The sequence below is a fragment of the Ornithorhynchus anatinus genome, chromosome 2 (genome assembly GCF_004115215.2).
Source record: "Ornithorhynchus anatinus isolate Pmale09 chromosome 2, mOrnAna1.pri.v4, whole genome shotgun sequence".
In the NCBI taxonomy this organism is placed as follows: domain Eukaryota; kingdom Metazoa; phylum Chordata; class Mammalia; order Monotremata; family Ornithorhynchidae; genus Ornithorhynchus; species Ornithorhynchus anatinus.
The window spans coordinates 171,657,044-171,679,541 of record NC_041729.1 but is presented as its reverse complement, the minus strand read 5'-3'; the positions used below and the strand labels follow the sequence as shown (position 1 = coordinate 171,679,541).

The following is a 22,498-nucleotide window of genomic DNA, read 5'->3' as shown; positions in this document are numbered from 1 at the left end:
TGTGTGTTTGTGTATCTGTGTCTGTGTGTGTCTGTGTGTTACTACGCTGGAGTTGGAAGGGGGTCAGAGACTCCGGTTCCCCCAGGTGATTAAACAATCATTGGCATTTTTTGAGTACCTACTCTATGCAGAACACTGTACTAACTATTTAGGAGAGTACAATAGAATTAGTAATAATAATGATAATTATCGTATTTCTTAAGTGCTTACTATGTGCCAAGCACTGTTCTAAACATTGGTGTAGATACAAAGTAATCAGGTTGGACACAGACCTTGCCCCATATTGGGCTCACATCTTAATTCCCATTTTACAGATGAGGTAACTGAGGCATAGAGAAGTTAAGTGACTTGCCCAAGGTCTCACAGCAAACAAGTGGTAGAGTGGGGATTAAAACTCACAACCTCTGACTCCCAAGCCCATGCTCTTGCCACTAGGCCATGCTGCTTATGGCCTTCAAGGGGAGAGAATATTAACATAAATTACAGCTAGGGAAACACTAGAGTATAAGGCTATAGACATGTTTAATCACCTATAAAGCATCAATCACCTTGCCCCCTCCTACCTTACCACACTGCTCTCTCACTACAACCCAACCCACCCAGTCAACTCCTCTAATGCCATACTATTCACTGTACCTCGATTTTGCCTATCTCACCGTCGACACTCACCCATATCCTGCCACTGTCCTGGAACGTCCTTCCTGCTCATATCCACCAGACAATTACTCTCCCCACTTTCAAAGCCTTACTGAAGGCACAGCACCTCCAAGAGGGTTGACTAAGTCCTCCTTTCCTCTCCTTCCACTATCTGGACAAGAAGTCGGCTCTGAGATAGATAAGATTGAGGTACAGTGAGTAAGCACTTAACAAATACCACAATTACTATTATTAGGTCATCATTAGAGGAGCAAAGTGAATGTGTTGGGTTGTAATAGGAAATCACCAAGTTATAAATTATTTTATACTAATGTCTGTTTCCCTCACTAGAGTGTAAGCTTGCTGTGGACAGGGAATGTTTCTACCACCTCTGTTATGTTGTATTTTCCCAAGTGCTTAGTACCAAGTTCTGCACACAGTAAAGACTTAATAAATAAGAATGATGGATTGAATGATTGAAGCACTATACTATGCACTGGGGTAGATACCAAATCATTAGATTGGACATAGTCCCTGTCCCACATAGGGACAATCTAAGCCTAAGTAGGATGGAGTTTGATTTAATCCCCATCTACTGTATTCTCTCAAGCACTTAATATAGTGCTTCTCAAACAGTAGGCACTCAATAAATAGTATTAATTGATTGATTGATTCATTCATTAAATGATTCTTTCCTCTGGGATCCCCACCTGTCAGAGCCGTCAATCTCAGACTTCTCACCATTGCACAACAGTGTCCACTCCAAAACCAGCTCAGTGGGAACCCCTGGGGGACCGGAATCCTCCACCCACAGAACAGGAAGTCTCCAAAGTCAGGAGGTCACTTCCTCATGAGAGAAGATGTGACTGGAGTCAGATTTCAGAGCAGGAAGTGTGGAAACTCTAGGTCACAATTGGTCTCATGCACTGCAGAGTAAAGTCACAGGCCCCCAGCCACTGGAAAGGAAAACAAATCACCCCCAGGCTCACTGCTGATTCTACCCCATCCTGCTGGCTGGCCGGGACTGGACACTGTCACGGGCAGCTGGAGGGACCCAGCCAGGTGAGTCCAGCATGAGCGGAAGAGCGGTTAGAGAGGAGTTGGGCTGTGGGGCTGGGGGTTGAGGGTTGGGGAGACAGGATGATGTGAGAGAATAAGAGGTTTGGGAATGTGAGGGATGAAGAGTCAGGTCTGAGCCCCAAAGCTGAGTAATCTGAGAGAGGTCAGAGCAGGGAGTGGCCCAGGGACTCGGGGTGGTTCACTGGTCTGAGGGGCTTGGGTTTGCAAGGTTAATAATAATAATAATAATGATGATTATGGTATTAGTTAAGGGCTTACTATGTACCAAGCACTGTTCTAAGCACTGGGGTAGATACAAGGTAATCAGGTTGCCCTATGTAGGGCTCACAGTCTTAATCCCCATTTTAGATATGAGGTCACCAAGGCGAAGAGAAGTTTAGTGACTTGCCCAAAGTCACACAGCAGACAAGTGGTGGAGCCGGGTTTAGAACCCTCAACCTCTGACTCCCAAGCCTGTGCTCTTTCTGCTAAGCCATGCTGCTTCTCAATAATGGTATTAAGCTCTTACTTTGTTCCAGGCACTGTATTAAATGTTGGGGTGGATACAAGCAAATCTAGTTGGACAGTTCCTGTCCCATATGAGGTTCAAAGTCGCAATCATCATTTTACAGATGAGGTAACTGAGGCACAGAGAAGTGAAGTGACTTGCCCAAGGTCACAGCAGACAAGTGTCAGAGCCAGGATTAGAACCCAAGACCTTCTGACTCCCAGTCCTGTGATCTAGCCACTATGCCAGGGTTCTGAAAGAGTCAGGGACTAAGCACCCAGTCCGGGGGTTGGAGGTTAAGTGCCCATTCTGAGGGTCAGGGCCATGAGTGCCCATTTTGGGGGTTAGGGTCATAACTGCCTTGGTCCAGGGGCTGGGCCACTGACTAGGGCAGGAGGAGTGGCGAGAGCAGGAACAGGGGCAGCTCAGAGATGTCATCAATCAATCAATGAATGATATTTATTGAGCACTATTGTGTGCAGTGTACTCTACTAAGCGCTTAGGAGAGTACAATTTATCAGAGTTGGAAGGCACTTTCCCTGCCCACAAGGAGTTTGCAGCCTAGAGGGGGAGACAGACATTTAAATCAATTATGGATATGTACATGAGGGCTGTGGGGCTGAGGGTGGGGTGAATTAAGGTGCCCCCTCTCTTCTTCCCTCCCTATCAGCCATCTTCAACCATTCACTCCCCAATGGCTTCTTCCCCACTGCTTGCAAGCATGCCTATGTCTTTCCCATCCTAAAAAAAACCCTCCCTTGACCCCATGACTCCTTCTTACCATTCCTCTCCAAACTCCTAAAGTGAGTCATCTATATCTGCTGTCTCAAATTCCTCTCCTCCATTTCTCTCCTGGACCCCCTTCAATCCTGCTTCCATCCCCTGCACTACACTAAAACCGCCCTCCCAAAGGTCATTAATTGATTGATTGATTGAGAGGAGGGAGAAGATGCTGAAGGGGAGGAGCTGGGAGAGGCTGGAGAGGAGGAGTGGGAGAGGAGAGTGTTAGAGAGGAACACTGAGGAGGAGAAGAGCGGGGAGAGGAATGGGGAGAGGACTGGTGGGGAGCCTGGAGGGGAGGAGCAGGGAGAGACTGAAGGGGAGGCATGGGAGAAGGGTAAGCCCTGGGTGGAGAGGAGCTGGGCTTCGTGGATGCAGATCACCATGGTAATCCCCCAAGTTTTCCCAGATCTCTTGGAACCATGAACTTGCTCCTGGTGGGTCACGTTGTGTTGACACTGACCATTAAGCTGCTGGTGTCATCCCTGCTGTTCTCTCACTGTGAGTATGGCCCCTGCCTCGCCTGATCTGCCCTTGGGATGCCGGTCACTGACTCAGGACATTGAGGGCTTGGGGCGGCTCCTCTCCTAAGGCCGCTGGAGCCCAGGATCGGGCCCATGGACCATGGCCTGGGACTGTGACCTCTGACCCCGGAGCTGGGCCCTCACATATGCAGCAATAATTCTGTCTCAGGGTCTTGTCTCCTCCCCCGTTACTTTGGGATCCCAGGGAGAGATTTTTCCCTGAGTTTCAGCTCCTTACTGAAACACTCAGGGTTTGCTACACTTTGGGGTAAATCTCTGGAGCACACTTTCCCCTTTCCAACCCAAACTTCTCCACTACTGGGGGACCTGGACCCCACAGAGACACCACATCTGGCTCCTCGACCAGTTCCCCTGGTGTCGCTGATGGCCCAGGCTCAATGTCAAAAAGCAAGATGAGGTCATGAACGAGGAAGTTCATGAAGATTGTCAGTCACCTAACATCAAAGCTATGATCACCTTAACAGGGCTATGTTGGGCGGGACTCTACTAAGAATGAGGAGAGTGAGAAGCAGCATGATCTAGTGGAATGAGCAAGGGCCTGCGAGTCAGAAGGACCTGGGTTCTAGTCCCGACTCCACCACTTGTCTGCGGTGGGGCCTTAGACAAGTCATTTCACTTCTCTGTGCCTTTGTTCCCTCATCTGTAAAATGAAGATTAAGATTGTGAACCCTACATGGGACAGGGACTATGTCCAACCTAATTAGTTTGTATATATTCCAGTGCTTAGAACAGTGCCTGGAACATAGTAACAACACCATAATAATAATAACTATTATCATTATTATTAACAAGAATTTATTATATTAACTCAATTATTATTATTGTTAATAATAATAATGAGTGATGGCAGGAGACCCAGCAGCTGCAGTCCTATCGCTGCTGAACTGAGCCTGCTGAAATCTCCTGAAGATACTCAATGTCCCTGAAATGGGAATGGGAGGAGCCCTGGACTGATCCTGGACCAGAGCGCATTCCAGCTCCCATTGTCTTCCAAAGAAGATGACTTTCAAACATTCATTCATTCATTCATTCAATAGTATTTATTGAGCGCTTACTATGTGCAGAGCACTGTACTAAGCGCTTGGAATGAACAAGTCGGCAACAGATAGAGACAGTCCCTGCCGTGTGACAGGCTTACAGTCTAACTGGGGGAGACGGACAGACAAGAACAATGGCAATAAATAGGGTCAAGGGGAAGAACATCTCGTAAAAACAATGGCAACTAAATAGAATCAAGACGATGTACATTTCATTCCCAAAATAAATAGGGTGATGAAAATATATACAGTTGAGCTGACGAGTACAGTGCTGAGGGGATGGGAAGGGAGAGAGGGAGGAGCTGAGGAAAATGGGGGAAAAGAGGGTTAAGCTGCGGAGAGGTGAAGGGGGGCGGTAGAGAGAGTAGAGGGAGGAGGGGAGCTCAGTCTGGGAAGGCCTCTTGGAGGAGGTGAGTTTTAAGTAGGGTTTTGAAGAGGGGAAGAGAATCAGTTTGGCGGAGGTGAGGAGGGAGGGCATTCCAGGACCGCGGGAGGACATGGCCCAGGGGTCGACGGCGGGACGGGCGAGACCGAGGGACGGTGAGGAGGTGGGCGGCAGAGGAGCGGAGCGTGCGGGGTGGGCGGTAGAAAGAGAGCAGGGAGGAGAGGTAGGAAGGGGCAAGGTGACGGAGAGCCTTGAAGCCTAGAGTGAGGAGTTTTTGTTTGGAGCAGAGATTGATAGGCAACCACTGGAGGTATTTAAGAAGGGGAGTGACATGCCCAGATCGTTTCTGCAGGAAGATGAGCCGGGCAGCGGAGTGAAGAATAGACCGGAGCGGGGCGAGAGAGGAGGAAGGGAGGTCAGAGAGAAGGCTGACACAGTAGTCTAGCCAGGATATAACGAGAGCCCGTAGCAGTAAGGTAGCCGTTTGGGTGGAGAGGAAAGGGCGGATCTTGGCGATATTGTAAAGGTGAAACCAGCAGGTCTTGGGAACGGATAGGATGTGTGGGGTGAACGAGAGACGAGTCCCTGACTCTCCCCACCAGAGCCTCCCTTTCTCTTGACAGAACTTAAAATTCCCTGAACATCCCAATCCCATAGTGACTTTCTCCTCTCTGTTTTTCCTTGCAGTTCTCTGGAACTCCCAGCCCCCAGCAGATGCCGCGACCCCCACCTTGGCCACCTCTACCCCCTGGACCACACCCCCTACCCCACGAGGTAACTGGGGGATTCTCTAGGGAATTCTCCCTTGGGATCTGGCTTCAGCTGAGAACCCACGAAGTTAAATACTTAAATTAATTAATTATTTATAACTATGTTTTTGTTAAGCACTTATTATGCATGAAGCACTTTTCCAAGGACTGGGTAGATACAAGCTAACCAGATCTCAATCAGTGCCTCGGTTCCTCATGGGGCTCACAGTCTAAATAGCAGGACTGACTACTAGAAAGAGCACGGGTTTTAAAGTCAGAGGATGTGTTCTAATCCCGGCTCTGCCACATGTTTGCTCTGCGACCTTGGGCAGGTTAGTTAACTTCTCTGAACCTCAGTTACCTCATCTGTAAAATGGGGATGAAGACTTTGAGCACCACGTGGGACAAACTGATTACCTTGTATATGCCCCAGAGCTTAGAACAGTGCTTGGCACATAGTAAGCACTTAACAAATACCATTATTATTATTATTAAAATGGGGATTAAGACTGTGAGCCATATGTGGGACAGGGACTGTGTGCAACCGGATTACCTTGTATCTATCTCAGTGCTTAGAACAGTGCCTGGCAGGTAGTAAGCACTTAACAAAGCCCACAGTTATTAAATAGGAGGGATTCTTGCCAACCTGGAAATCTAAGGACCACATATTTTCTCCCTTGGCTTCTTCACCTTCATCCTCTTCTCCCCCATTTCCATGTATCTCCTCCACTCTCCACTGGGTACCCCAAGAAGACAGGGTTGACCAGGACCCCGATTTTGATTTTGGGCAGTATAATTGTGCCTCTGACCCAGTCTCCATCCCCTCCTCCCATGTGAACCTCGATACAGGACAGAGTCCATCCCCATCCCTTTACCTGACCTGGTACCCATCCCCTCCTCTCCTCTAAACTCTGATTTCCCAGGACATAGAGGTCCCAGGGTGGACAGGGTCTGCTCCCACCCCTGACCCACCCCCAACTCCACCCCCATCCTTCCCCGTGAATCCTGATCCCCCAGGACATAGGGGTCCTGGAGTGGACAGAGTCTGCCTCCAGCTCAGCCCATGCCTACCCCACCCTCCCCAAGAGCTGAGGGCCCCAGGATCAAGCTCTCTGCCCAGCAGTCAGTAGGGGCAGTTAACTATCACCATGCAAGCTTTTGTGGGGTGTTTGCATCCCCAAGAATCTCAGCCAGGAACTGGGGCCATCACCTCAGATGGGAAGATGGGAAGGAGTGGTTCTAGGATCACTACTTCCAATGATGGAGCAGAGGCAAAGGGTCCAATGGGTTTATCCCCTTGTTGGGCTTCATTCCTGGTATTCTCTGCCCCAGCCAGGCCCTCATCCTGCGGTGTAGGAAGCTGGGAGGCCTTTGAGGGAAGCTGTTACCTCATCCCAGAGACCTCACAGCGCTGTGTTGGCAAACAACCTGGATGTGAAGAACACTTCAAATGTGACCCGAGGAAATGTTGGACCTGGAACTGCAGCCGATGGGAATGTTCCCACCACCATGGGGCCCACCTTGTGACCATCGACAGCAGATGGGAGCTTGTGAGGCCACGACGGGGGGTCCACGGGACCCCACCCCCAAACCGGGAGCGGGAGAGGGACTGGGACACTCCCTGCCTGCAAGACTCATTGTGATCCCATCTCCATTCCTCTGCCCGGTGTCCAGAGAAATGGGAGCTGGTACTCCATTCTATTCCTGCCCCTTAGAGGGGTTCTGAATCCCAACAGGGATTGCCATGATCTCTCAGCCCCCTGGCAGCCCCTGTACCTGCAGGGAGGGTCCAGGAGTACAGCCCCACCCTGTGATTCTAAGTTACCCAAATCTCTCTGGCTCCTTTCCTGCTCCCTTCCTGATCCCTGGTCCCTCCCTTCTCACACTCCATCCTGTGTCCCAACTCTTTCCCCAGGATTGGATTTTCTAGGAAAGGCAGTGTTTCCTTCCCCATTTCCCCAGTACTAGATCATGTCTGGGGGTGGAGGGGAAAGGAGAGGGGAAGACCCCCCATTGACCTGCTCTCTTCCCTCCCACTGCCCCCTACCCCCCTCAGGAGTTTCTCCAGAAAAGAACCCAATTGGGACCTTATTATTTCATCGGTCTCAGCAGAACTCATGAGCGATGGTCGTGGATCAGTGACAAGCCACTGGATCAGAGCATGTAAGTTCCAAGCGGAATTGAACGGAGCTGAGCCCATGGTCTCCCAGGTGCCGGTCCGGTCCAGGATGGTGGACAAAGGACTGAGTCTCTGGATACGGCCTCTGGTGGGCCTGGATGGGCTTGGGGAGTGGGTGCAATTCTGGCACTTGTCTGAATCCAGCCCCTAGGAACCAATCTAGGTCCTGGTTTTCCTGATTAGTCACCATGCTGCCAGTGGTCTAGGTCAGGGGTCTTAATTAAGTGCTCTGAAGAGAGAATATGCTTAATATATACTATTGATTGAAACCTCGGTGGTATATATTAAGTGCTTTGTCTGTATTAGTCATTCATTTAATCATATTTATTGAGCACTTACTATGTGTGAAGTATTAATCTCCTTCCTCTAAGTCCAGGGCAGGGAGCTTCAGACAGCTCCCAGTTCTCCCCGCCATCTTACTTACCACCCTAGACCTACCTGGGGTCCATGATACAGCAGCATAGCTCTGTGCAGACTGAGAGTCCCAGCTCACATCTGATCAGCTGAAGTTCCCATCTTTACTGCGAGTGGCCACCTAGAGACTTCTATTCCGGTCCAGACTGGTCGGGGGGTGGCGGTTTGGGGGGAATGGATGAACCACCTTGCCCATACTGAATCTCTGTTCTCTGGCCCTGTACTGCATCTCTGGTCTCTGGCACAGCCTAGATCTCTGAAGTCTGTCCCAGCCTGTTTCTCTGATCTCTGGCCCTGTCCTGGATCACTGATCTCTGGCCCAGGCCTGGATCTCTGCTGCAGTCCAACCCAATTTTCCAGCAGGGGCAGGATGAGGTTTGATGTAAAGATGGCCGGTCTTCTGCCTCCACAGAGTGCCGCTGCTCGATAGCGATAGCCTCCAGACTAGCAACAATCACTGTGCCACAATTGGCTACGGCAACGTGTCGACTGCTCCGTGTTGTGGCTTACATTCCTGGATCTGTGAGAAGGGAGCCAGTGGCCCGAGACGCCTGAAGACACAGACTGGACCATAGAGAGCTTGAGCCTGAGGAGCGGGGAAGGAACCAGACACCAAGGTCAGTGGGGTGGTTCCCAGGAGGGAGAAAACTGTGGGGCACTGAAAGATGAGATAAGGGTAGGTGTGAGTGGGTGTATGTAAGTAGGTGCATGAGTAAGGGTGGATATGAGTGTGTATGTGGCCGGTGTCACTCTATGTGAATCGTTCCCTTCCTCATGCTGCTCTCAGAAGACACAGATATGAAAATAAATTACAGCTGGGGGAATCAAATGAGTATAAGGATAAGTACATAAGTGCTAGTACATAAGTTCTGTGGGCATGGGGATGGGTGGAATACCTATTTGACTAAGTGGAGGACCTAAGTGCTCGGGAGAGGCAGTAGGTAGGGAAAATAAGGTGGGGAGGGGATGAGAGCTTACTCCAGGAAGGCTTCCTGGAGGAGACATGATTTCAAAATAGAGTTGAAGATGGGGAGAGTGATGGTCTAACAATGAATAATTGTTGTATTTGTTAAGTGCTTACTATGTGCCAGGCACTGTACTAAGCCCTGGTGGGGAATACAAGCAGGTCGGTTTGGATACAATCCCTGCCCCACATAGGGCTCAAAGTCTTAATCCCCATTTACAGAAGAGGTAACTGAGGCACAGAGGAGTGAAGTGACTTGCCCAGTGTCACACAACAGACAAGTGGCAGAACCGGGATTAGAACCTTCTTACTCCCAGGACTGTGTTCTATCCACTTGACCATGCAGCTCTTCTGGACTATGTAGGCAGAGGGAGTCCCAGGCAAAGGGGAGGGCAACAGCAAGAGGTCAACAGCAGGTGAGGTGAGAAGAACAAGGTAGAGTGCAAAGAGCCAAGGGTATGGGCTTGGTGTAATGGGGGGGGGGGAGATCTGACTGAGTGACTTGAGGAGTTTCTGTTTGATATGGAGATTTATTCATTCAATAGTATTTATTGAGTACTTACTATGTGCAGAGCACTGTACTAAGCGCTTGGAATGTACAAATCGGCAACAGATAGAGACAATCCCTGCCCATTGACGGGCTTACAGTCTAATTGGGGGAGACAGACAGACAAAAACAATAGCAATAAATAGAATCAAAGGGATGAACATCTCATTAAAACAATAGCAATAAACAGAATCAAGGTGATGTACATCTCATTAACAAAATAAATAAGGTAATGAAAATATATGCAATTGAGTGCACCAGCATAGTGCTGAGGGGAGGGGAAAGGAGAGGGGGAGGAGCAGAGGGAAAGCGGGGGAAAGAGGGCTTAGCTGAGGGGAGGTGAAGGCGGGGTTAGAAAGGGAGCAGAGGGAGCAGAGGGAAAAGGGGAAGCTCAGTCTGGGAAGGCCTCTTGGAGAAGGTAAGCTCTAAGTAGGGTTTTGAAGAGGGGAAGAGAATTAGTTTGGCGGAGGTGAGGAGGAAGGAGATGGATGGGGAACTTCACCCAAGTACTTAGTACAGTGCTCTGCACACACTAAGTGCTTAATAAGTACCACTGATTGACTGATCTTGAATATGACGGACAACTAGATATGTTGGGAATTAGTGCTGAGAGAGACAGGTGCTCTGACCTTCTCTGTGACGGAACACTGCAGAGCAGTGGCTTAGATCATTGGCCTTCTCTCTAGACTGAAAGCTCCTTATGGGCAGGAAACATCCTTACCAACTCTGTTGTACTGTACTCCCCCAAGCTCTTAGTACTATGTTCTACACACAGTAAGCACTCCATAAATACCATTGATTGACTGATTGATTAGCTCTTTTCAGGTGGGTTCAATTAGAATTGTTTTGGCAACGCTGAGGGCCAGCAAACAGGTGATAAAAGCAAGGAGGCCACTGTTCAAGACGATGTTGCTGGTGGTAAAATTGACCCATGGATGTGTGAATCGCTGGAAAGGCCAATGCGGGAATCACAGACCAGGCCCCATTATGCTGACAAAAAGGCCATCTTTGTTACGTGTCATGTTTGCTGTTTGCAGCATCACCTGGGCCTGGTTTCTCATTGGTCTCCTTTTCTCTTCTTCTTTATGAAGCTTCGGTTTGAAGAGAGTGGCTCCTTTCTTCATTCAGTCGTATTTGAGTGCTTACAGTATGCAGAGGCGGTGTGTCATACTGGTCTGTCCCCAGCCATTTTGATTCCCAGTGTTCAGGGAGGATGCAACATTGTTTGAGGCAACATTCTTTGTGTAACCATGTCCTTAAAGTGCTTCCTCTGCCATCCTTACTTTCCCAATTTTATCTCCACACAACAGTTGTTTGGGTCTCCTGTTGTCACTCATTCTCCTCAGTGTGCCACCCAGCATAGGGGTTTCAAAGTGAGCACAGCTTCAGTAATCATAATGATAACTGCGGTATTTGTTAAGTGCTCGCTATGTTCCAAGCACTACTAAACTCTGGGGTGGATATAAAATCACTGGGTTCACAATCTAAGTAGGAGGGCTAACAGATATTTAATCCCCACTTTCCAGAGGAGGGTATTGAGTCCCAGAGAAGTTAAGTGACTAGCTTGAGGTCCCACAAGAGGTATATGGCAGAGGGGAATTAGAACCCAGGTCCTCCGAGTCCCAGGACCGGGCTCCTTCCACTAGGCTGAACTGTCTGGCCCTTGAGTGACACTAATAAAACTGCTTAAGAGCCAGTTGTGACATCTGTGGGAAGCTCAGATCAATGGAACTAAAACAGCCAGAAGAGCTATGCTCTAATCATTGTGGTATTTGTGAAAACTTACTATGGGTCACGCACTGTATTAAGCACTGGAGTAGATATAATCAAGGTGGGCACAGCCCCATCCTATATGGGGCTTACAGTCTAAGTAGAAAGGAGAAAAGGATTTCAATCCCCATTTTACAGATGAGAAAACTGAGGCCCACAAAAGTTAAGTGATTTCCCCAAGGTCCCACGGCAGAAATGTGGTAGAACTAGGATCAGAACACAGGTCCAGGCTCTTTCCATTAGGTCACACTGCTGAACAGAAAAGTTCTCCAATTTCCCATTCCTGCTCCTCACTCCCCACCTCCTCGTACCCATTGCCTCCTCCCACCCTCAAGCCCTCTGCCTTGGCTGCCCTGGGGGAAGGGTCGAGGAATCTGTTTCTCCCCTCAGTATTTTTGCTAAGACTCGGTATGAATCTCAGGCCCGACAACACTGATTTTCTCCTGAGCCTCCTGAGACACGGATTGAGAAGGGTATAAGATATTTTCCAACCCTCTCTCTTTTCAGTGACTCCTCTCTGTGAGGCCACACACCCATCCCAGTTGCCCTCCCTTCCCTCAGCAGTCATCTCCAGTGCCACCCCCATGCAATGTCAGATGAGCACTGATCTCAGTGTCCTCCCCTCCTCCTGGGAACATCACTGGCTCCTGTCTGTCCTCTGTCCATCACACTGTCCTTCTAGCCTAGAGCTGACTGCGAGTTCTTTCATGTTGCTCCTGGTTACCCTGAATGGAGCTCCAAATAGCTGTGTTATAGGGCAGAAGGCATTGGGAAGGACCCGTGTGTCCAGTCCTTCAGCTCCTCAGACCCCCACTCCCAGTTGCCTCTTCTGGACTCTAGTCCCATCTCCTTGTCCCTGTGTGCCCCTCCAGTTCTGGATCTGAGCCTGGATCTGGGAGTACAAAAAGGAAGCAGACCAGGCAGAGCAGAGGGGAAGGGACAGCTCGGCTTTCTGGTCGCTCCCCACCCCGACCGCCGGCTCACCAGTGACAGTAGCTGCTTTTGGTCTCCTGGGACATGAGTCCCTGCAGCCAGAGCTGAGCCTTGCAGGTCCCTCCCCACTTGGGATCAGTGAAGCTTGGCTGGCACCTTTGTCTGCAGAAGAATTGTACAGTGTCCATGCTGACCAAGCAGTTTCCTCAGGTTATGGAGGAGGACCTTCTCTGTCTGCTCAAGAAACAAGAAGGTAAAATCAAGCAGAGGAGGGAAACAAGCCAGGGAGGATGAGAGTGAACTGAAGATGGGAAAGAGAGGGGTCCTGAGCTCCACAACAGAGGGGGAAAGGAGCAGCAGTAGTAGTAAGAGTAATAGTAGTAGTAAAAATAATAATAATAATAATGATAATGTTGGTATCTGTCTGATAAGTGCTTACTATGTGCCAAGCACTTTTCTAAGAGCTGGGGTAGATACAAGGTCGTCAGGTGGTCCCACGTAGGGCTCACAGTCTTCATCCCCATTTTACAGATGAGGTAACTGAGGCCCAGAGAGGTGAGGTGACTTGTCCAAGGTCACACAGCTGACAAGCGGCGGAGCTGGAATTAGAACCCATGACTTCTGACTCCCAGGCCCGGGCTCTTTCCACTGAGCAAAGCTGCTTCTTTGTAGTAATAGTAGTAGTGTGGCAGAGAAGCAACATGTTCTAGTGGATAGAACACGGGCCTGGGTGTCAGAGGGACCTGGATTCTATTCCTGGCTCCACTGCTTGTCTGCTGTGTGACCTTGGGCGAGTCACTTAAATTCTCTGATTCTCAGTTCCCTCATCTGTAAAATGGGGATTAAGACCATGAGTCCCATGCAGGACAGGAACTGTGTCCAACCCAATTACCTTGAATGTACCCCAGCGCTTAGTATAGTGCCTGGCACAGAGTAAGCACTTAACAAACACCTCCATCATCATTATAATACTAGTAACAGTAGTTATAGTAGTAATAGTGGTCATGGAAGTAGGAGTAGTAATAACATTAGCGAAAAGAGTAGTAAAAAAGCAGTAATAAGAGTAATAACCATAGTAAAAGTAGTTGTCTCAGTAGTAGAGGTCATCGTAGAACTGATAGTATTAGCAACAGCAGTTGTAGTAGTTGTCAAAGTAGTTATGGTCTTTACTGGTCACCCACTAGGTGCAATGCACTGTACTAAGTGCTTAGAAAATACAAATTAATTTTTGTAGTAACACATTTCCTGCCCCAAATAGCTTGCACTCTGATAGGGGAGACAGATAAAAAATGCTCACACATAAAGTATTCACTGGAAGTCACTGAATGTGCAGTTGAATTTTATATATATATATATATATATATATATATATATATATATATATATAATATTCCCTTTTAGACTGTGAACCCATTGTTGGGCAGGGATTGTCTCTATCTGTTGCTGAATTGAGCATTCCTACCATTTAATACAGTGCTCTGCACATAGTAAGCCCTCAATAAATGTCTCCTCCTCAGTGCATATTATATATATTTTTATTACCCTATTTATTTTGCTAATGAGGTGTACATCCCCTTGATTCTATTTATCGTGATTGTGTTGTCTTGTTTTTGTCCATCTGTCTCCCCTGATTAGACTGTGAACCCGTCACTGGGCAGGGATTGTCTCTATCTGTTGCCAAACTGTACATTCCAAGTGCTTAGTAGTGTCTGCACACAGTAAGCACATAATAAATATTATTGAATGAATGAATGAATGAATGAAAAACCTCCAGTGGTTGCCTATCAACCTTGGCACGAAACAAAAACTCCTCACTCTTGGCTTCAAAGCTCTCCATCACCTTGCTCCCTCCTACCTCACCTCCTTTCTCTCTTTCTACTGCCCACCCCGTGTGCTCCGTTCCTCTGTCGCTCACCTTCTCACTGTCCCCCGTTCACACCTATCCCGCCATCTACCTCCGGCCCACATCCTATTGCTGTCCTAGAATGCCCTCCCTCCTCACGTCCACCAAACTAGCTCTCTTCCCCTCTTCAAAGCCCTACTGAGAGCTCACCTTCTCCAAGACGCCTCCCAGACTGAGCCCCCCTTTCCCTCGGCTCCCCCTTCCCTCCCCCCCACCCTCTGCTCTTCCCTCTTCCCCCTTCCCCTCCCCTCAGCAATGTGCTCATTTGTATATATTATTTATTACCCTATTTATTTTGTTAATGAAGTGTACAGCCCCTTGATTGTATTTATCTTGATGATGTTGCCTTGTTTTTGTTTTGTTCTGTTTTGCTTTGCTGTTGCCCCTGTTTAGACTGTGAGCCCATCATTGGTCAGGGATTGTCTCTATCTGTTGCCAAACTGTACATTCCAAACGCTTAGTACAGTGCTCTGCACATAGTAAGTGCTCAATAAATACTATTGAATGAATGAATATGATTGAATGAATGAATGAATATACATTATTCGATGGTGCTGAGGGTGGGTAGTATAAATAAGTCATAAGTTTCAAAACTGTGGGAGATGGGTGGTGGGTTGGTACAGCCTGAGGTGCTGGGAATGATTGAAGAAGGCTTGCTGAAGTAGGAGGGCTTTTAGGAAAGCTTCCAATTATGGGAAGGAGGGGTCCCAGATTGGGGGAACAACATGAGTGAGGGGTTGGAGGAAGGAGAGACTAGAGCAAGGTATAGCTAGAAGCCTGGCTTGAGAGCAACAAAGATAGTGAACTGGAAAGTAGGGAAGCAGAGAGCAGATATATGTAAGATAGGAAGAATCAGTGAAGAGAACCATTGTGGCATAAGGGAAAGAACACGGGCCTGGGAGTCAAAGGACCTAGGTTCTAATCCTGGCTTGGCCACTGGTCTGTTGTTCATTCATTCATTCAGTAGTATTTATTGAGCACTTACTATGTGCAGAACACTGTACTACGCGCTTGGAATGTACAAATTAGCAACAGAGACAGTCCCTGCCCATTGACGGGCTTACAGTCTAATCCCAACTCTTGTGGGAAGAGTTGGCCTTTTTGAATGCAAAGCCAGAAAGAACCCAGGAAGTGTCCACTTTGAGGTTCCTGGCTGGTTTGACTTTTCTTTAATTTTCCATACTACACGTGTCCAGTGCTTTTAACAAAAGACAGAGGTGAACCAATAATGCCTGCCCAAAGGCCTGCTCAAGTTTTATTAGTCCCTCTCATACCAGCGTCCATACAGAGCTGCTGTCACCAAACAGGAAGACAATCCATTTTTCTTTTATAAAAGAATAATTGTTGTCCCAGCCCAGATGGTCAGGGAATTCCAGGGTCATACCCGAAGGCAGCAATAAAGGAAATACGTAGGAAGAACTGAAATTGCCCCACAGGTGAACATCTATCACATCAGTAGCCTCGGGAATCTCTTGTCCACATGTGTCAAAACTAGGGCCACCACATTTTACCAGTGTACATGCCTGGACATAGTAAGTGTCATGTACTGTGTGCAGACCATCAAAGACCCCTAGAGCATTTGAGTCACCGGAAGACACAGGTCTCTGGTATTTAAATAACAACAGAGGGAGTTGGTACAGACCTGGAGATTGCCTTCATTTCCCCAGAGGGGAACAAAAGTGAAATTGTCATACATCATTTCAGAGATAAATGTGGGTGTATCCTTCCTCCATCTTGGGGCCTCGCTAAAGTGGGCTGTTTATTCCTCCCTCTCACACCATTCACTTTGGGATCTTTCAAAGTTCCCATCAAATTGACCCACTCCTTCCGTCGTATTCGTGTTATTTGCCGTCAGGTCCCGACCTGGGCAATTTGCAGGGATCCAAGCTATCACGAGTTTGCCTTCGGGACTTTCCATATCATGGTACCAGAAAGACTTTAAAGGGGTATAGATGCCGCTACCAGTTATGCCCAGGGAAGGAAGGTGGATATTAGCAGCCAAAACATTGACTTTAAAAGCAATCGCAACAGCTTGTTGAATCTCTATCGCAGTCAAAAGTGGGAGTTGGTTCATCCACGCAGTAGGATACGCAACATGTTTCACATTGTACTCTGTGAGAAGACTCACCATAGGCTCAAAGAAGAGAATATCAAAATAGGTGACAATGCCAAATCTGCCCGCAAAGGGTGTGTCAAATGTAGCATGATCAACTTCAAGAGGGGGGTCAAAACCATACTCATAGTAAAGGTTTTGTTTGCGATAGCTGGCCACCAGCATGCCCTTTTCATCAAACACGACATTGGTATTGAAGTGGTATCTCCCGTCAGGTGGGCATCTATGATCACTTTGCTCACAGGGCTGCTTATTGCCAAGATTAGCCACCAGGAACATCTTGCCCTTTATAGCCATGCAGCTGAGGCGCTGGAGAATCTCTGCATCACTGAACAGATGACGTTCTCGGCATGGATTCCACTGGCCAGACTGAAGAGATGGAATAAAATCCAAGAATTGGATAAATGGACTTCCTGGTGAAGTTGAATCCGTGAATGCCATCTTCAGGGAAAACTATAATCTGCACATCCTCTCTTGCTGTCGTTACCACTTGTTCTTCATATATGTCGAGGTTCTGGTTCATCAGCCGCAGTGCAGACTGCCGATCAGTAAGGGCTTTAGGGTTAAGACTCAGGATAGGTCGCTGCTCGTAGACAGCAGCAACATAATGTCCTTCTTCGGTGTCTGCTGCCAGGGAGACCGTATAATAACAGAAGAGAAGGAGAGCAGGCTTGCATCTGGCTCCAAACATACCGTGGGCCACAAATCTCTCTTAGGTACTTCAGATCTGTTTCCCAACTAGGTTATAGATTATTAGCTTCTTGTGGGGAGGGCGGAGAGGAGTAGAGAAGATGTTGCAGCAAGAGTGTCGGTCCAGTAATGAATAACCAAGTCCCAGAGTTCGTTGTCATCCAGTCAGGGAGTTTAACGATGTTTGGTGCTAAACAAAAATCCTTTCAGGAGCCGATCATGCATTTGTGTGCAGAACACTGTACTAAGCACTTGGAATGTAAAATTCAGCAACAGATAAGGACCCTCCCTGCCCCACAATAGGCTCACTGTACCCTCGGCGATGGAGTTGTGTGACTTTAGGCAAGTTACTTAACTTCTTTAACCGCCACCTAAAACTCAACATGAGCAAGACTGAGCTTCTCATCTTCCCTCCCAAGCCTGGTCCGCTCCCAGACTTCCCTATCACCGTGGATGGCACAACCATCCTTCCTGTCTCTCAGGCCCACAATCTCGGTGTCATCCTTGATTCGTCTCTCTCGTTCACCCCACACATTCTATCCATTACCAAGACCTGCCGGTTTCACCTTTACAATATGGCCAAGATCCGCCCTTTCCTCTCCACCCAAAAGGCTACCTTACTGCTACAGGTTCTCTTTATATCCCGGCTAGACTAATGTGTCAGCCTTCTCTCTTATCTCCCTTCCTCCTCTCTCGCCCCACTCCAGTCTATTCTTCACTCCGCTGCCCGGCTCATCTTCCTGCAGAAACGATCTGGGCATGTCACTCCCCTTCTTAAACACCTCCAGTGGTTGCCTATCAACCTCCGCTCCAAACAAAAGCTCCTCACTCTAGGCTTCAAGGCTCTCCGTCACCTTGCCCCTTCCTACCTCTCCTCCCTTCTCTCTTTCTACCACCCACCCCGCACGCTCCGCTCCTCTGCCGCCCACCTCCTCACCGTCCCTCGGTCTCGCCTATCCCACCGTCGACCCCTGGGCCACGTCCTCCCGCGGTCCTGGAATGCCCTCCCTCCTCACCTCCGCCAAACTGATTCTCTTCCCCTCTTCAAAACCCTACTTAAAACTCACCTCCTCCAAGAGGCCTTCCCAGACTGAGCTCCCCTTCTCCCTCTACTCCCTCTACCACCCCTCCTTCACCTCTCCACAGCTGAACCTTCTTTTCCTCCTATTTCCCTCTGCTCCTCCCCCTCTCCCTTCCCATCCCCTCAGCACTGTACTCGTCTGCTCAACTGTATATATTTTCATTACCCTATTTATTTTGTTAATGAAATGTACATTGCCTTGATTCTATTTAGTTGCCATTGTTTTTATGAGATGTTCTTCCCCTTGACTCTATTTATTGCCATTGTTCTTGTCTGTCTGTCTTCCCCGATTAGACCATAAGCCCGTCAAAGGGCAGGGACTGTCTCTATCTGTTGCCGACTTTTTCATGCCAAGCGCTTAGTACAGTGCTCTGCACATTATAAGCGCTCAATAAATACTATTGAATGAATGAAATTCTCTCTGCCTCAGTTTCCTCATCTGTAAAATGAGGATTAAGACTGTGAGTTCTATGTGAGAAAGAGATTGGGCCCACCCTGAATATCTTATATCTACCCCAGCATTTAGTGCAGTGCTTGGCACATAGTAAACACTTACTGAAAACCATTAAAAAAAAAGAAAGAGGCATAAAGCTAATCATTAGATCAAGGGAGGTTTTTGGGTTTTTTTTTAAGAATAGGGGTTACATGAGTATGTTTGAAAGCAGTGTGGAAAAACCCACTGGAGAATGAACAGTTGAAGATGGCTGTCAGGATGGAGGGTAGGGAAGGGGTAAGAGGTTTGATAATGTGTAAAAGGTTGGGGCCAGAGGCGCAGGTGGAAGATATGGATTTTGAGAGGAGGCAGATCTCCTCTTGTGATACTGCTGGGAAAGATGGCAAAGTCGAAGAAGGGGCAGGAAGAGGGAGGGCTGGAGAAAAGCAGGGAGGTTTTAGGGAGGTCACTTCTGATGATATCAATTTTCTCAATAAAGTTCTTGGCCAGATCATTAGGGGCAAGGGATGGGGGAGACAGGGGGAGGGAAGAGGGTTTGAGAAGGTAGTTAAATGTCTGAAACAAGTGGTGAGGACAGTGGGGATGGGAGTCAATCAGAATGGAGATAATGTTACTGGGTGGAGGAGAGGGCAGAGTTAAAGTAGGCAAAAATGAAGTTAAGATGTGCAAGGTTAGTCTGATATCTGGATTTCCGCTAGCAACTCTCGACAAGTCATGCACAGGAGCGAAGGAAGTGGACTGTGGAGTTGATCCACGGTTAAGGGATAGTGGTACAAGATCAGCAAAGGAATAGGGGACCGAGTGAGCTGAGTTCAGTAGAGAAGGTGGTGGAGAGGGCATCAATTTGTGCATCAAGGAAGGTATGTAGAGGAACTCCCTCACCCTTCAAATGTGCCACACCACACCTCCCCATCCCATCTTCAAAGCCTCCTGAGCATTCCACCTCTTCCAGGAATTCTTCTTGCCACCATCCCAGTAGTGTTAACCCAATGGCCACTCCTAGAACTAAGCAGCACAGCCTAGGAAGAGAGCATGGGCCTGGTAGACAGAGGTCCTGGGTTCTAATGCCGAGTCTGCCAGGTGACGACTGTGTGACTTTGGGCAAGTCATCTAACTTTGTGCCTCAGTGTCCTCATCTGTAAATAGGAATTTAATGCTTATTCTCCCTCCGCTTTAGATTGTGAGATTCAAATGGACAGCAACTGGCTCCAACCGGATTAACTTGTATCTCACCCGGCACTTAGAACAGTTCTTCACACAAAGCAAGTGTTTAACAAGTAATAATAATAATAATCCTTAGCCTCTGTGCATATACTGACTCAGGTGACTCTTTTCTCTTATTCATTCGCCTACATATCTTTCTGTGGTGCAGCCACTATGGAGAAGAAGCGTGGCTTAGTGGCAAGAACAAGGGCTTGGGAGTCAGAGGGTGGGGGTTCTAATCCTGGCTTTGCCACTTGTCTGCTGTGTGACCATAGGCAAGCTGCTTCACTTCTCTGGGCTTCAGTTACCTCATCTGTAAAAATGGGATTACGACTGTGAGCCCCACATGGGACAACTCCATTGCCTTGTATCTATCCCAGCGTTTAGAACAGTGTTTGGCACATAGTAATAACATGGTAATAACAAATACCATTATTATTATTGCAGTTTGTTGCCATATTCTTTCTCCTGGGCTTCTGAATCACAGGACACTTGTGTTCTGCCTCAGATGCCACAGGCCTGGGAGTGTCTGGGAACTGGTGTGATTCCCCTGAACTGGTTATTTGTATCTCCCAGCAGTGCAAACAGAAGTGACCAATTCTTCTTCCCCTACTCTGCATTTTCCATCTTGACCTGTGATTGGCGAAGTTGCTCACCATGGGCTGGGAGTGGGTGGTTGGGTTTCCCTTTTCCCACTCCTGCTGCTGAAGTTTCACCCTGGGCTTGGGACACAGCCTGGAGGGCAGAGTAAAGGGGAAACAGTGAGCCAATGACCCACCAAGCCAGTGACCCACCAAGCCAGAGGCCCACCAAGCCAAGGGTTCACTAGGCCAATGACTCACCAAGCCAGCAATTAGACAAACCAAGAGCTTACCAAACAAAAGTTTCACCAAGCCAACAACTCACCAAGTCAGTGGTTTACCCAACCAACAGTTCACTAAGCCACTGATTCACACAAACCCAGTGGCTCACCAAGCCAACAACTCACCAAGTCAGTAGTCCACCCAACCAATGGCACACCAAGGTAGTGGCTCACCAAGTCAGTAATTTATCCCACCAATGACTCACCAAGCCAGTGGTTCACTCAATCTCTGACTTATCAGGGTGTCCACTGCTGGGGAAGTCTGTTTCCAGCTGGTCTTTGGGGTGGAGGGGGGCTGGAGAAGAGGGGGTTGCCCACACCACACCATGCAGGCCCTGGGTCACCATGGGCAGAGCCTGTGCCCGGTGCCATCCCTGCATTTCCCATTACTCAGATAGCAGAGGCAGGTGGTTGCTGGGGAGGAGATGGCCTGGGGCTGGATTGGGGAGTTGTAGGGATCCCCAACAGGGAAACTGGTTCATTCGTTCAATCATATTTATTGAGCATTTACTAATAATAATAATAATGTTGGTATTTGTTAAGTGCTTACTATGTGCCGAGCACTGTTCTAAGGGCTGGGGTAGACACAGGGGAATCAGGTTGTCCCACGTGGGGCTCACAGTCTTAATCCCCATTTTACAGATGAGGCAACTGAGGCACAGAGAAGGGAAGTGACTTGCCCAAAGTCACATAGCTGACAAGTGGCCGAGCTGGGATTCGAACCCATGACCTCTAACTCCAAAGCCCGGGCTCTTTCCACTGAGCCACGCTGCTTCTCCAGAGCACTGTACTAAGCTCTTAGAATGAACAATTTGACAACAGATAGAGACAATCCCTGCCCAACAACGGGCTCACAGTCCAAAAGATGGAGACAGACAGTAAAACAAAACAAGTAGACAGGCAACCTGTGGCAAGTTCACAGTGACAGAGAAGTAATGCCAGGCACATAGTAGAAACTTAACAAATACCATAAAAAAACAAAGAGTTGGGGAAACATGGTGGGATCATTAGAGCTCTGGACAGCAGCCTGAAGTGGGTGCAAAATTCCCTGACAGAGTTCTGCCCTGCACTGTCCTGCCCCCTGCCCTGACCCCGCCCGTCATCTGGCATCGCTCCTAAGGAGACTTCCTAGGGGAGCTGAGCATGGTGGTTGAGGTCAGAGGTGTGGAAGGGGAGCTGGGGAGGCCATGAGGTCAGAGGGGTGGATGGGGACCTGAAAGGCGGCCTCTGATGCGGGGGGTTGGGGCATATTAAACAATCCCAATTATGCAGATAAGAAAGGGTCCTGAGAGAACACCAGCAGCAACAACAATAACAACAACAATAACAACCAAAACAGCTGGCTTCCTGTGATGTCTTACTCTGGATGACCTTGGTTTAGTGTCTGTGGTAGTGGATTTGATCCTGGATATCATCAAATGTACCTGGAACTTCAGAAAGTTAATCTCGCAATTATACGATGCAAACTAGGCAGCAAGTTCACGATAACAGAGAAGAAATGTTTTATTATCATCAATCATTATATACATTCTCTCCACCTCTTAGTTCAGGTTCTGATTTGAATGCTGTGTGCCAAGCTTTGTGCGAAGTGCAGTGTGCTCCCCATATGGACGGATAGGGGTGACAGTCAATGGAACATAAATCCTGCATACATGCTGCACACAGCATGAGACAACTTCCAGGAAG

General features: G+C 48.3%; 1 protein-coding gene and 1 pseudogene across 2 annotated transcripts; one reads left to right on the top strand and one right to left on the bottom strand.

Annotated features, from left to right (window-relative positions):
* The first annotated feature begins 1,594 nt into the window (after positions 1–1,594).
* LOC107547785 (C-type lectin domain family 6 member A-like) lies at positions 1,595–20,089 on the top strand. 2 transcript variants are annotated; one of them, XM_029057532.2, is made up of 7 exons: positions 1,595–1,698; positions 3,393–3,484; positions 5,638–5,724; positions 7,032–7,249; positions 7,756–7,862; positions 8,705–8,909; positions 19,925–20,089. In XM_029057532.2, the coding sequence occupies exons 2-6, from the start codon at positions 3,406–3,408 to the stop codon at positions 8,865–8,867; spliced, it is 654 nt and encodes a 217-aa protein (XP_028913365.1). In that variant the 5' UTR covers positions 1,595–1,698; positions 3,393–3,405; the 3' UTR covers positions 8,868–8,909; positions 19,925–20,089. The 2 variants fall into 2 exon arrangements, with proteins under 2 accessions (XP_028913365.1, XP_039771010.1); XM_039915076.1 differs by lacking the exon at positions 19,925–20,089 and adding an exon at positions 16,816–16,899.
* Positions 15,668–17,213, bottom strand: LOC100091578 (annotated as a pseudogene).
* Positions 20,090–22,498: the final 2,409 nt, after the last annotated feature.